Consider the following 12,848-nt stretch of genomic DNA (forward strand, 5'->3'; position numbering starts at 1 on the left):
TCAAAATTTCGTAACATTCAATATTTCATACAATTAGACGCTCTTGCCTACTAGTTTATAGTTTAATTTATTCATACGAACAGGTTAACGTTACAAATTCGTGAAAGTGCATAGCGTAAGGAAAAATGCAGAACGTTGCACTGAAAATCAACAACCAGTATACACAATGAAAGTATTCCTTTGGACTTGAAAACTCTAATTGCAAAATTGAATTTAAAAAATCTATCTGACGTTAAGAAGCTTAATGATGACGTATCCTGATGCGCTGTTTACACCAGCCTGGTTAGACGGCTCCTGGCCATTGTTATACGATCCACCACCTCCCCCACAGGAGTTAGATCGGCTACCACTAGCACCCCCAGAGTAGCCACCGCCTCCACCTCCACCCCCTCCGGCTCCGTTTGGTCCACCGCCACCTCCAAATCCACCTTCTACTTCATTTTGATTGGAGCGTCCTCCTACGCCACCTGGAGAGTGATTGGCAGGTGTCAGTAATTCGAAGATACCAAAGGAAATTAAACAATGGAAAAAAACCACCAGGAGCCAAAAGGCTCCTGAAACAACTCATTTCTCTACAACCAGCCTTGAGTTTCACAAGATTGAATTAGAAGATGTTGACGGTAGCATCACTGATTATTTTCCTGTTTGTTTTAATTTGGATCGTGCATCATGTTCTTGGAATTAAAGCGCAATTTCTGTTATTTGATAAATACGACCTAAAATCACGCCTTGCAATCCAATTTCAGCTATTTCATTCCTTACTAAAACAAATAAACTCGTCACGTTTCCGATGATAAATAGTCAATTCCGCCGTTAGTTTCATTAACTAATCCCTCTTATTATAAATGTAGTAGCTTTCTTTGACGGCTACAGTCTGACTGCTTAGTAAGCTACAGATTAACGACAAGCACTGAACTTCGAAATTAACATTGTAATGATATAAATATAATTTATACACAATATACATTGCCTACTAACAGGACTAAAATCTGAGTGCTTAGAAAGCTACCCACACTATACAGGGGGGACTATGTATTCAGTCTCAGACGGATACAGATTAACAACAAGCGCTGGACTTCGAAAACAACAATATAAATAAAACTTCACCTTTTGGTGCTATATACAGAATGTAGATCAAGAGTTTTTACTTAGTCTAACAATCTAATAAGATTGTTGGCTGGTGACATTTTATACGTGATCACGCTCCTGCCACTATCACTAGTCTTCTAATTTGTAAATCATTACCTTTATAAAATGATTTTCCTCCCTCGCCGCCAGTTCCTTTAGCGCCACCAAAGTTCTGATTTGATCGTCCATTGGTCTCAAATCCACCACCACCTCCCCCAGAGTAGTTATTGTCGCCTTCCTCAGCTCCTCTGCCTCCCGACCCTCCTTGAAACTGGGAGCCTCCATATCCAGCGTTTCCATCGTTGCCAACTCCCCCGTTGCATTTTGTACTCTCTCCTTTCATTTTATCCACGCCACCACCGCCACCGGCTGAAATTGAGATGAAATTTAAACATTGTGACGTGTCCTCCATTCTAAATCATCAGGCAAAACATTGAACTAAAAAAATGGCATTACAGCAACAAAATACTAATTACAATGAGCTTCTTCAAGTTGTTTGATACTTTCCTTCATGTTATTTTCAATTTTAGAGGTGAAAAAAGTGTTTTAAAACGCGATGTGATTTACTTGGTTTATATCTACTGTAATTATTGATAATTACACATTACAAATCTTAACACAGTCACTTCTCGCCCCGAATTCATGATTGATACTGAGCGTTAGGATCGTGTAAGACTGTGCCTCCTGATGCAAATTCATTTTTTTTTTTTCGGTTTATATATGACTATGCGTGTCAAGCAGATCCTAGGCTACGCTATTGAAATCCAAAAAGTAAATTGAAAGTAACAACATACTTTTCAGAGATGACTAAACAACAATAATTCCAAAAAGCTGTAAAGTACATAACAGAGTAGGGCATTTTTTTCAAATTTAATCTTAATTATTTCTGAACAATACGTGGCTACCGCCAAATTTCTTTTTGGATTCCAACAACCCTTGGCTGTGATCTGCTTCTTCCGCATAGTAATAAACCGCGCAAAAATACCTTTGAATCACTAGCAGCACCGTCCTAACTGAAAGTCTCGTATTTCTCGGGTCATTTCAAGATGCGCAGAACATATGAGCAGTAGTAAACGGAGGCACCGGTTTTGTTGTTGTTGTTGTTGTTGTTGTTGTTGTTGTTGTTGTTGTTGTTAAGTATTTACTGATTACTTAAGTCTAGTGGAGAGGTATCAATTGAGTGTTTGGTAACTACTTTGGGTTTTGCTTTACTGTGCTCGGTGCTTGGTTGGCAAAGTTCGCGCCATTTCCGGTTCAACCAATGGGAATCCAGACCAAAATCAATCAAAATTGTTTCGGTTGCACGCGCCGCGGTTTTCTCGCGCTTGGCGTCGGTTACATGAATTTTCTTCCAGTGTTAGTTGGTTCACTGCACTCTTTACATCTGCTCTGATTGGTCAGAGTAATTACTCAGTTGGCTTTGGTTTTACGACACTACTTACCAATCAACAGAGGTGTGTTGTCGTCAGCGACTACAAACGTTCCACCCCCACCCCCTGCTCCTCCTGACACAGTGTTCACTCCTCCCTCCTGACCAACAAGGACCTTCAGGACGTCTCCTCTCTTCAGGTGGAAATTTCCCTTCACACGAGCTCCTTTTCCACGCTTGCTCGCTGCAAAATACAAAGGCAATGGTTTAAGGAATTTGTCGCACAGTAGCTACGAAAATGAAGAGCTATCCTATTTAATCATACAGCATCTTACTAAGCCTTGTCATCCCGCAAGCGCCCAAACGTGAAGAAAACGTGTTGTTTAAAAATGTTAAACTTGCATGGTTGTTTAATAATGAAAACGAAGAAACTCAATACTGATCACATTTGCTTCTCGAAAGCATCTCCAAATGATTAAAATCATTTTAAAGACCACTTATGAATGAATGAATGTTTATTTCCCACAATTATAAGTAACATAATAAGTACAAAGTGCAATTTACATTGAAGTCGGGAGGAAGACTAAAGAAACCCTTACGGGCTTTTACAAAGTAGTCCCCCTTTGATTCAAATTACATTTTTAAGCTAAATTAATCAGGATATCAGGTTTGGTGTACAAATAACAGTAATAATAAAAGGTGCAAGTAAAATTATGTAAGTTAACGCCTATATCATAATCATTGAAAGAGAAGGAATTGCTTCATTTTCTTTTTGAAAACGTGTATAGAAAGAGATCGTTTTAGTTCTAGAGGAGTTTTGTTCCATGTATCAACTATCTTACTTCTTAAAGAGTATTTTCCATAGTTAGTTCGGTTAAAACACTTATGTAGATGTTTTGAATTCCTGGTATTATAACCATGGACTTGCGTGTTTTCAATGCAGAGGTCATTGAAATAGGTGGGTAACGATTTACTGATAAGACTAAAACTGAAAGATCCGATTAGTAGGTCATTAATTTGGTAAATATTTAAGATTCCCATCTTCATAAAAAGAGGAAGAGATGGTGCGGTATATGGAGGGAATGTTATGGTACGTAGTGCCTTTTTTTGTAATTTTAGTGCTCGTATTCCAGATTTCATGACTCAAACATTTTGACACTTTAGTTTGACTCTTTATAATTAGTCGTTTCAGATGATTTGCCATAACAATAACTTACTGGCATAACGAAACATTTGCCAATCTAAGTCTCTAAGGGTGGAAGCAGTACGCCCACCACCCTCCCCACCCCTACCTTCCCCACTCATCCACCTACACATTTCTACTCACAAGAAGTAAACTTGTCGTATCCGCCTGCTGCCCCTGTAGCCTCGATTGTGTACATTCCAGTCGCAGGGACCTTCCACATTTGGATCCCTTTGTTGACTGTCACTTGGCCCTCGTGATCTTGTCCCTGATAATGCATCCCAACAGATGCGGGTCCCAAACGGCCCGTGGCCCCCAGAGTGGTGAACTTGGCCATATTGAAAACTGGGGACAAAACATTCAGATACATTTCAATACACCATTTCCGAGTTGCTTTGAACCTCATTTTAAAGCGAGGCTAAGTGCAAAGTTTTTGTTATGAAAATTAGTTTTCATTCGCATGCAAACAAAATTAATTTTCGCATGAAAAGTTTTGCACTTAGCCTCGCTTTCATATTGAGGTTCACAGCAACTCGGAAATAGCCTATTACACAAAACCTGTTTTATAATAACTGCCCAAATTCCCGCGCGCTGATTGCCTCGTAGCTATTGTCTATAAGAGTACAGACAATAAAAATGACGTCAGATGTAACGCGCGCGCTTTCTCAACGAAAAAAATAGCCAATTCCGCCCGTACTTTTTCCATGTTATTGTAAAAAACAAATCGACGACAGTTTTCTATGGTCTATACTCTTATAGACCATAAAATTACGCCATAAAATGTCCAAAACTTGGCAGTGAAACCACTCGCCTGGGGCGCGTGGTTCCACTTGAGTTTTGAACATTATTTGACGTCATTTTATGGTCTATAAGAGTATAGACCATAGAAAACTGCCGTCGATTTGTTAATTAGATATTGAGAATAATGGATTATCCAGTGAGTGGCACGGGCATACTCGGAAAAAAATCCGAGTGTTCCAATCAGGAGTCGAACCTAAGACCTTCCGATTACTAGTTCGGATGCTCTACTATTGAGCTACATGAGACTCGTGGGAGCTAAGGTCATTAAACTAGGTTCATGGGGCAAACATCCTGCCTACTGCGAGGATTTGAAGGTTAGATATTTTACCCATTTGGAAAGATTGACAATTCAGTCGCTCGGAAGGTGTTTATGTGACGATATTTAACGACCTGATTCTGGGTCATGAGAAACAAAGTAAACCAATCCAGCCCACAAAACTGCTAATTGCGTCGGTAAATAATAGATAATGTATGTTAAAGTGTGTTTTCAGATTCAGGATTGATTTTGTAAGCAATTTGTCATTGCTACGGTGAAAACACAGAGGACGCTTACCACTATAGCGCTTGCTGACACTGTGGTCGGGATTAAAAATCACCCACTGTGTGACGAAAGTCCTGAAGTATTTCTCGCACGAGGCCTCTACGTACATCAAAGATGGCAGACGGTCCGGCTTATCTTCCTCTGTAGAGATCTGGACCGAGCCTATAAACACAGGGTGAGGAAACTCGTACCCAATCCACTGCATGCCTGGAGGGGCAGCACCATTTGAGATCCATAGACTTTCGGGATTGTTATCAAAAGCCATACTTGGTGGATAACCTGCAATGGAGATAGAGAATAAATGTGAAACTGATAATGAGCTTATTCACCTAATCGCATCCAATCAGAATATACATGTACGCATTAAAAGCTCTTATTTAACACGAGGATATTCTTTATACTTTTAGAGTTAAAACTTGTTCAATAAGATTAATCTAACTATAGACTCCGTACTGGGTGAAATGTTAAAGTGTGCCGTTCCAATGAAAGCTACTGAGCAGCACTTTCTTGTGCAATTGTCAGTTAGTATATTGTTCAAAGTCCTAATAACATTTGAGTCTATGGATGAAAACGCAACTGAAGCGTTGTCGTCTCTAGTTTTTACCAGTGGTACTGTTTGTCATAGTTGAGCTAGGTCACTTGTAAGTGTTTATGTTGCTAAAAACGCCAGCCACCTTTTGGAGTCAGTATGTGGGAATTTACTATTTCTTTCCTAACGTTTATAAGTTTTCCACTGTTTTTACCTAATTGAAATGTTTAACTTTACACTGCATATGCTTTGAACCTTTCATAAATCATCAGTTTTCATGTTTTACACGAGTCAATTGCAACTGTTTCCTTGGCATGAGTGTCATTGCAATTAATTTGTTTGTTTGTTTGCAAGTAAGTAGAAATAGAGAGGCATGCATGCTTTCAAAATATATCAGACAAAAAAGCCCTAGTTACCAAGACTAGGGCAACCGGAGTTGTGTTAACACGTAATAAAATTCTCCGGGAAAATTACAAGGAAAAAAAAGCTACTGAGACCAGTAAGGGTATTTTACAAACATATCATAATTTACCAGGTCCAAAGTAGCTGCTAGCGTAGCCTTTCTTGGGATCCATATTGAGTGGTTTATTAGATGTTGCAGTGTCATAAAACTTGATTCCTGATATCACCCACAAGAAAGGAACATCCACAGCGTTCCTGATTCTCCAATAAGGATAGCTGCCATTTGTGTAGGGACATTTGTCTGGGCAAAAGCCCGTGTCAGAGTTGCATTCATGTTTACCTGTAATTCAAAATGAAATGTTGTAAACTTGCCGGTACAGTGGAACTTCCATATAACGAAGTACCAAGGGACTATAGGGAGATTGGTTCGTTATATATCGAGGTTCTGTTCCACACATTTTAAAAGTCGGGCTGGAGAATATGGTTCGTTATAACGTTATTTAACGTATACTACAGTCGAACCTGTATATAACGGCCCTGTATTAACCGGCCACCCTCTATTAAACGGCCAGTTTTCAAAGTCCCGATTTTTTCGCTCATACAAACGCTGTATTTGTTACCTGTATTAGGCGGCCACCTCTATTAAGCGGCCGCGGCCACCCTGTAGCAGTCCTATGTTTGTCTTTCTTTGTTATTTTTACCTGTATTAAGCGGCCACCCTTCAGTGGGAACTAAGCCATATGTTATTTTATGCGGTATTTTATTGTGCTTAAAATGCGACATGTACAAAGTTACTGTAAGCTGATACTTGGCCGTTTAGTATCCTTAACACTTTTCAGATGTCCGCAATGTGCTGAAGTATAGTACCATATCACAAACGGTAAAACAAGTTTGTTTTGGATATGCTTCACTCTTTAGCTAGAAATTCCTCTTTAATTAGCTTGTTCCTCAGCCATGTGATGGAGAATGAATCGCCTTCAAAGATCACTGTCAGATGCTATAGAACATACAGAACAACTACGGGCGTTTGCGCAGTACCATGGATAACAGGAATTGTCGTTGGCAGTGTCGACAGTTAACGACTTTGTTTAAAGTATTGATCGCTTGAAAGAGTGTTAATTGTCCTATTGTTTCCTTGCATGAAATATTTTTGTATGATACGCCATCAAAATTGACATTAGACCACGCCAAGTGAGTATTTTTAGCGATCCTGTATTAAGCGGCCACCTGTATTAAGCGGCCAGTTCCTCAAGTCTCGAGGGTGGCCGTTATATACAGGTTCGACTGTATATACTTATCTATTTGCTGTAAACACTCTTCCCTTTACTGATGTATTTTCCTCTCCCAAGCCTAATTTAATTAGCAGAGCTCTACAATCAGTTTTATAAATTCTACTTCCCCCCATTTTTGTAACTGCACAGAGGTAGTGGCCAACACGAAAGCCTTGCTCCTTTGGCCACTACGCACTTCTTCCCTGCATGTTAATTTTCTTACCAAAATTGAATTGAATTGAATTGAATTATAGCGAGGACTTCGTTATATGAAAAAGGTTCGTTAACTCGAGGTTCCACTGTACCCTCTTTTACTTGCATGAACTTTACAACTTGTATGTCGATCTTTGCTAAATTGGCAGATTACAATTCGAGCGAAATTCCTAATTATTTCAAGACTAACTGAATAACCAACTTTCTTGGTTGCCTCCAGCGAACATCACGTCACAAATTTCCATGTCTGTGATTAATTTTCGCGGAATAACAGAACAAAAATCCCACACGGTTGAATTGGTTGAATGTCATGCTCTTTTACCCAGAAAATGAATACTTAAATCACGGAAGCGTAGCTTATTTTTCTATTTAGTTGTACCCCGTTTATTAATCTTCAATTATTTTTCTTTTCAATTTCACTTCTGCGTTATGAAATTGTTTAATTTCGTTTTCTCTCCTCGAAATTTAATATAATTCGAGTTTATGTTTTAAAGACAGCCATTATATCCCGGCAAGAAATTTAAATATTTATTGTCGGAAGTAAATAATTTTTACGGTCCGTCGCGTTTAAAAAATATTTTCAAAAGTAATTCTATTTTTAAAGCATTTCTGAAGAAGCACGGCAATAAAATTTGTCATTAGAGTTTGTGTAGCCAAAATAAATTTCGAATTCAATTGCGGGACCCGGTAACGCAACTTAGTTTCTCACTTTAAAGGAAATTTCGCTAATGGGATTTCAAAGTGTTTAATAAATGTGAATTATTGATATTTTTCTCAGTTTTCACAGCAAAATGAAGTCAAGAAATCCTTTTTTAAGCTTTGGATGTTACCACATCAAAGCGGCTGCTCCAAATAGGTCCCCGGCTGACACGTAACAACGTAAACGTGGAATGGAAACGGCTCCGCTGTACCGGGCGCAAATATTCATATTTAGAGAAATTAACAAAATCAAAGCCATCAACTCTCTTATTTTCTGGAGAAAAAAAAACCTCCGCTAAGCCGCAAGAGCTCCTGAAAGTCACGATTCTGTAATTATAAAGAACCCGTTAGCAAATTTTGTGTGCACTGCAAGGTCTCGCTGTCAGTAACTTCGCCGACGTGCATAATCCAAGAACTGATTTGATCGAATTTTCGAGTTTAAACTCAAACACATCAACTTACCTTCAGTGTATTGCTTGCAGATAGCAACTCGCTTATCTCTGTATTTCTTATCGGTGTGCCATTCCCAGCTCTTACAATATCCAGGCTTGAATGGTCTGCTCCATGGAGGTATTACTAGATGCGCGTAAACATTCGCATCCTTTTCAAATTGGCTGCCCTCGTGGAATCGCACTTTTCCGTCATTGCTGGAACCACCGAGCCAAAACGCACTTGAAAGACCTAAGCTTAAAATTAGAATAAGCGCAAGCGATAAATAGGAGTCCATGTTTGGCTGAGGAACGCACAGGAACTGAAGAGTTTGTACGCTATCGAAGATTTTTGCAGCGTAGCTTTGTGCCACGCTGGACGAATACAGATTCGCTTGTGATAGGCTGAAATTTGCAAACGTGTAAGATTACCAAAATTAGTTCTGAATTTTAAGACGTTTTCTTTTATTTTTGAATTTTAACAGCGTTTTGCTGGCACATTTCTTTCGCGAAGGTTGCGTCGCTAAGGAACGCGACGTGAGCCCGCGCTTCCATTAGAATTCTGAACCGCGGTGATTACAGATTAACAAAGCACGTGGCAAATGTCATATCGCAAGCGTTTTAATTTTGTGACCGCGTTTTACTAAATCGTGTTAATTTAGTGTCTGATAAGGGACCAAATTATCGTAGTCAATTCTATCTAAACGCTACGACTACTTCCGGTTTTGTTTAGTTGTGTTTCAAAGGTTCAAAGCACTCAGATCAAACATCGGGTGTCGATGTAGAGGTGATGAAAAGTAAGATCTGATCTATATGTAAGCTTTACCGAATTTCGACAACCTTCAGACTTTTAGCAAAATTTGGCGCGATTGAAATTCCAGCTTCATTGAAACACTTCTTATTTCTACAGAAGGTCATCTAGTGCGTTACTGGATTGAGTAACTTTGCTATTTGCTTGAGCAGATTACTATAGTCGGGAACGTTTTGCTTCTGATTTGACCAAAATATTGAAAATCCTTTGTCTCTAAAACGCATTCAAAGTATGTTAATTTTGTAGACCGAAGAACACAATGCTATCTTTTGTCCTTGGAAGCAGTCAGTGTAATTAACTGCCAAGGGGTCGACATACAGCAACAACAATCTCCAGAAGATTTTAGAACATTGGGAGCAGTAAATGAACCTAACAGGTAGACAAAGTTTGCTTCGAAGGGAACTCTGCTTGCAAGATATAAAGTAATAATTTTAATGAGGAAATTAAAATACAACTAGTACAACATAAGACAATTTTTGCTTTAGAAACAACTTTAAAACAGGAAAAAAATATCGCTCAACAGCTAGGTTATTGCCATTGTTGCAAACTTTTTTTTTCTCGTTCAACTGGATCTGAGCTATCATGACAAATACAAATTTCATTAGGAACTTGGGGTTTTCAAAATACTTCAGTCTTTAGAAGCTTTTAAGCCTTTCTCACGCGAGATCCAAGTCGAATTTCTTAAGCTTCTTAGAAGAAAAGTGGGCTGCCAGTCTACAGCGACAGGGAAAATAAAGAAAGTACAGAAACCATGTCAACAGGTGTACATGTAGCTTAGGAACATTGACAGGGTACAACAAAAGTTTTCTTAAAATAAAAAGTTTGTTCGTGTTTGTTTAAACCCTCTTCAAAGCTACAGGTTAATTTATACAAAGCACTTGAAAACATTGCGGTTGCGTGGGAGTTTCGAAGCGTTACTCTTCTGTTATAAGTTATTGTAAGTTGTGTTACTCTTTGTTGTAAGATCATCACAACCCTGTCATTGCTCTATGCTACTCCGCACTCTTTCATTGTCACGCCACACCACGTGCTTGACTGCGCTAACAACAAGGATGCCACCTGCTCTTAATTCTGTTGAGGTCTCACCGCTTGTTAGGATCTCGTTCAATAATATAAGGATGAGAATCGCCAAAATTTGTCTCCTCCAGAACCAAAAAAGTAACATGACCAAGCCAGCCGGACCAGTCTGACGTCAGCTTCTCAATTCTTAGAAATACCCCTGCTGAAGGTCATGGACCCAGCCGGCTGCCCCGTACAAGACGAAACGTTGACAGGGCTTCCTTTAAATGCCTTTCAAGTAGAATCTATCTAACCAAATTGACCATTTTACTTTTCCATGTCGGTTGTTTCTAACTATATTATAACCCATGAGGAAAACTAAAGTGTATTTAGCAAATAAATCCCTTCAGGCCGCTGGTATATTGGAGGATTATGCCCTCGGCTGAAAGGTTGTCCGCAAAATCAACAGCTGTCCCCGAAGAGCGAAGCTTCGAGCGCAAATGTGAAATTTTGAGGACAACTGAATCTTTCATGATTAGTCAAGGGCATTATCATCCGATATACCAACGAGCCGGGAAGGGGTTTATTTATTTTATAACCCTAAGCCTCCGATCAATTTCTGCCGAAACGCGCGCTTTACTGTGGAAAAGGCTAACAGCCAGTGATGGTCGCGGCGTGACTGTAGCCAAATTAATGAAAGCTAAGTAGTTTACTAGATTTTATTAAACTGTGATTGGATAAACAACCGTGAAAACTTGAAACTGTGATGTTCTTGCTTTGTTTTATATCTCTTCTGAAAAAAAAAAAAAAAAAAAACAACAGGCGATGGATACAAATCGGATGACTGTTAACGTCTGTTAACCGCCGTCCGATTTTGTACCATGCACGTGATGTGTTTTGTCCAATGAGGACGTGCGGAAATTAATTGGTGCGTTATAATTAACAATGTTATTTCACGAGCGCGTGTTCACACGATATGAGGTGATAGATAGCCAATGAGGCGCTGAGCGCCGAGTTGGCTATGATCATCTCATATCCTGCAAGGGCAAGTGGAATAGTTGTTTCGTTAAAGACAATCAAGAATATTGCTAAATCTTGCTGAGTTCGCTTAGTGAGAACAACTAGAAGACAATTTAATGATCGCTATTTCTCGGACATGGTATAATCATGGATCTTAACACTTCCCAAATATGGTCATGGTGCACTGAATGTTCCGTCTTCCGTAGTCAACATGCAGTACTCTGCGATGTACGTTATTTCGTGTGTCGGGGAAAAAATAGTAAAATAAAGATCTTCTCCAGCATTTCTGTAATAAATTGTGCTTTGCTAAAACAACATCTTGCTCAATCTTGCGGAATATCCCCTGATTTTAGCCAAGTGCCAGGCAATATTCCGCACGATTTTGCAGGATAATTGTTAAACATACGATGGCCTCTAAGCCAATCAAATCCCTGGAATTTCATTAGACAATGATCCAATTTTTAGTCATATAAAATAGACCGTCACTCAGTGTTCCGATTGAAAGCATCACTAGCGGAAGATTAAGCTTTGGTTGCCGTAGAAACGCACTGAACGCTAACCGTCTTACCACGCGTGACGAATAGTGTTGTTCAATGATGCGTGTAATATGTTCTAACAGGTTTCGCTGGGTACCCGCGTTGAAAACATAAGCACGGGGGCTATGTTCAACAGGTTGTTTATATTAGAAGATCAACAGATCAAAAGACCATTGCTATGGTAACAAAGGAAGGGGAAATTGATGCGTTAACCAGCAGCGTTGAACGCCTGGTGTCGCTACTATCAACTCACACAATGTTTCGCATTACAAATACAATGACAAGCTAGGAGCGTGTTATTTGGCATAACAGTTTTTTCCCTTAATTTGCGTTCAGTGTTTCAACAAAAGTTAAGATACACAGCGAGGCTGAATTCTGTTTTTCCACTTGTCACCTCGAGTTAACCTAAGCTTTTAATCCGAATCAGTGTAAAATTTAATTGATCCCACTTTTAATTTTCTTTTGCTTAAACGTTGTTTTCATTTTGACAATGAAAACATTCAATATTGTGCTGTAAATTTAATCTTTTTTTTTTTTTCTGCAAGTCACTCTGTTTCAACTAAATTAACAATGTTTTGTTGCCGGCTTGGCTACAACAGAGCGTCTCGCAAAAATTATTTACAGGAAGCATTGGTTGGATTCGGCTCATTAGGCTTATATGAAGTGCGTAAATTTTGTTGAAGCTTTTCGACAGGTCGGAAAAGGAGTGCAATACGTTCGCCTCAACTGAGCAATGATCAACTGACTGAAATATACTGTCGACATATATTGATTTGATCGAGACATTACGTACCCAAAAGTCAAAGGCACTAAAGCATAAGAATGCGGCGAAAAGTAGTAATATTTTGAGCGGTATAAATGTCATAACCACGGTTAATATAAGTCAGATATGTCTTAAACAGTTATGTTCCAATGAAG

General features: G+C 39.1%; 1 protein-coding gene across 1 annotated transcript; it reads right to left on the minus strand.

Moving 5' to 3' along the window:
* Window positions 1–43: 43 nt before the first annotated feature.
* LOC146450676 (uncharacterized) lies at window positions 44–8,960 on the minus strand. The gene is made up of 7 exons (XM_085100128.1): window positions 8,599–8,960; window positions 6,084–6,293; window positions 5,035–5,301; window positions 3,825–4,025; window positions 2,571–2,741; window positions 1,246–1,497; window positions 44–467 (listed from the first exon to the last, which is right to left on the minus strand). Exons 1-7 carry the CDS (start codon window positions 8,861–8,863, stop codon window positions 223–225), a joined length of 1,611 nt encoding a protein of 536 aa, XP_084956254.1. The 5' UTR covers window positions 8,864–8,960; the 3' UTR covers window positions 44–222.
* Window positions 8,961–12,848: the final 3,888 nt, after the last annotated feature.

The sequence above is a fragment of the Pavona decussata genome, unplaced genomic scaffold (genome assembly GCF_977016875.1).
Source record: "Pavona decussata unplaced genomic scaffold, jaPavDecu1.1 SCAFFOLD_433, whole genome shotgun sequence".
NCBI lineage: Eukaryota > Metazoa > Cnidaria > Anthozoa > Scleractinia > Agariciidae > Pavona > Pavona decussata.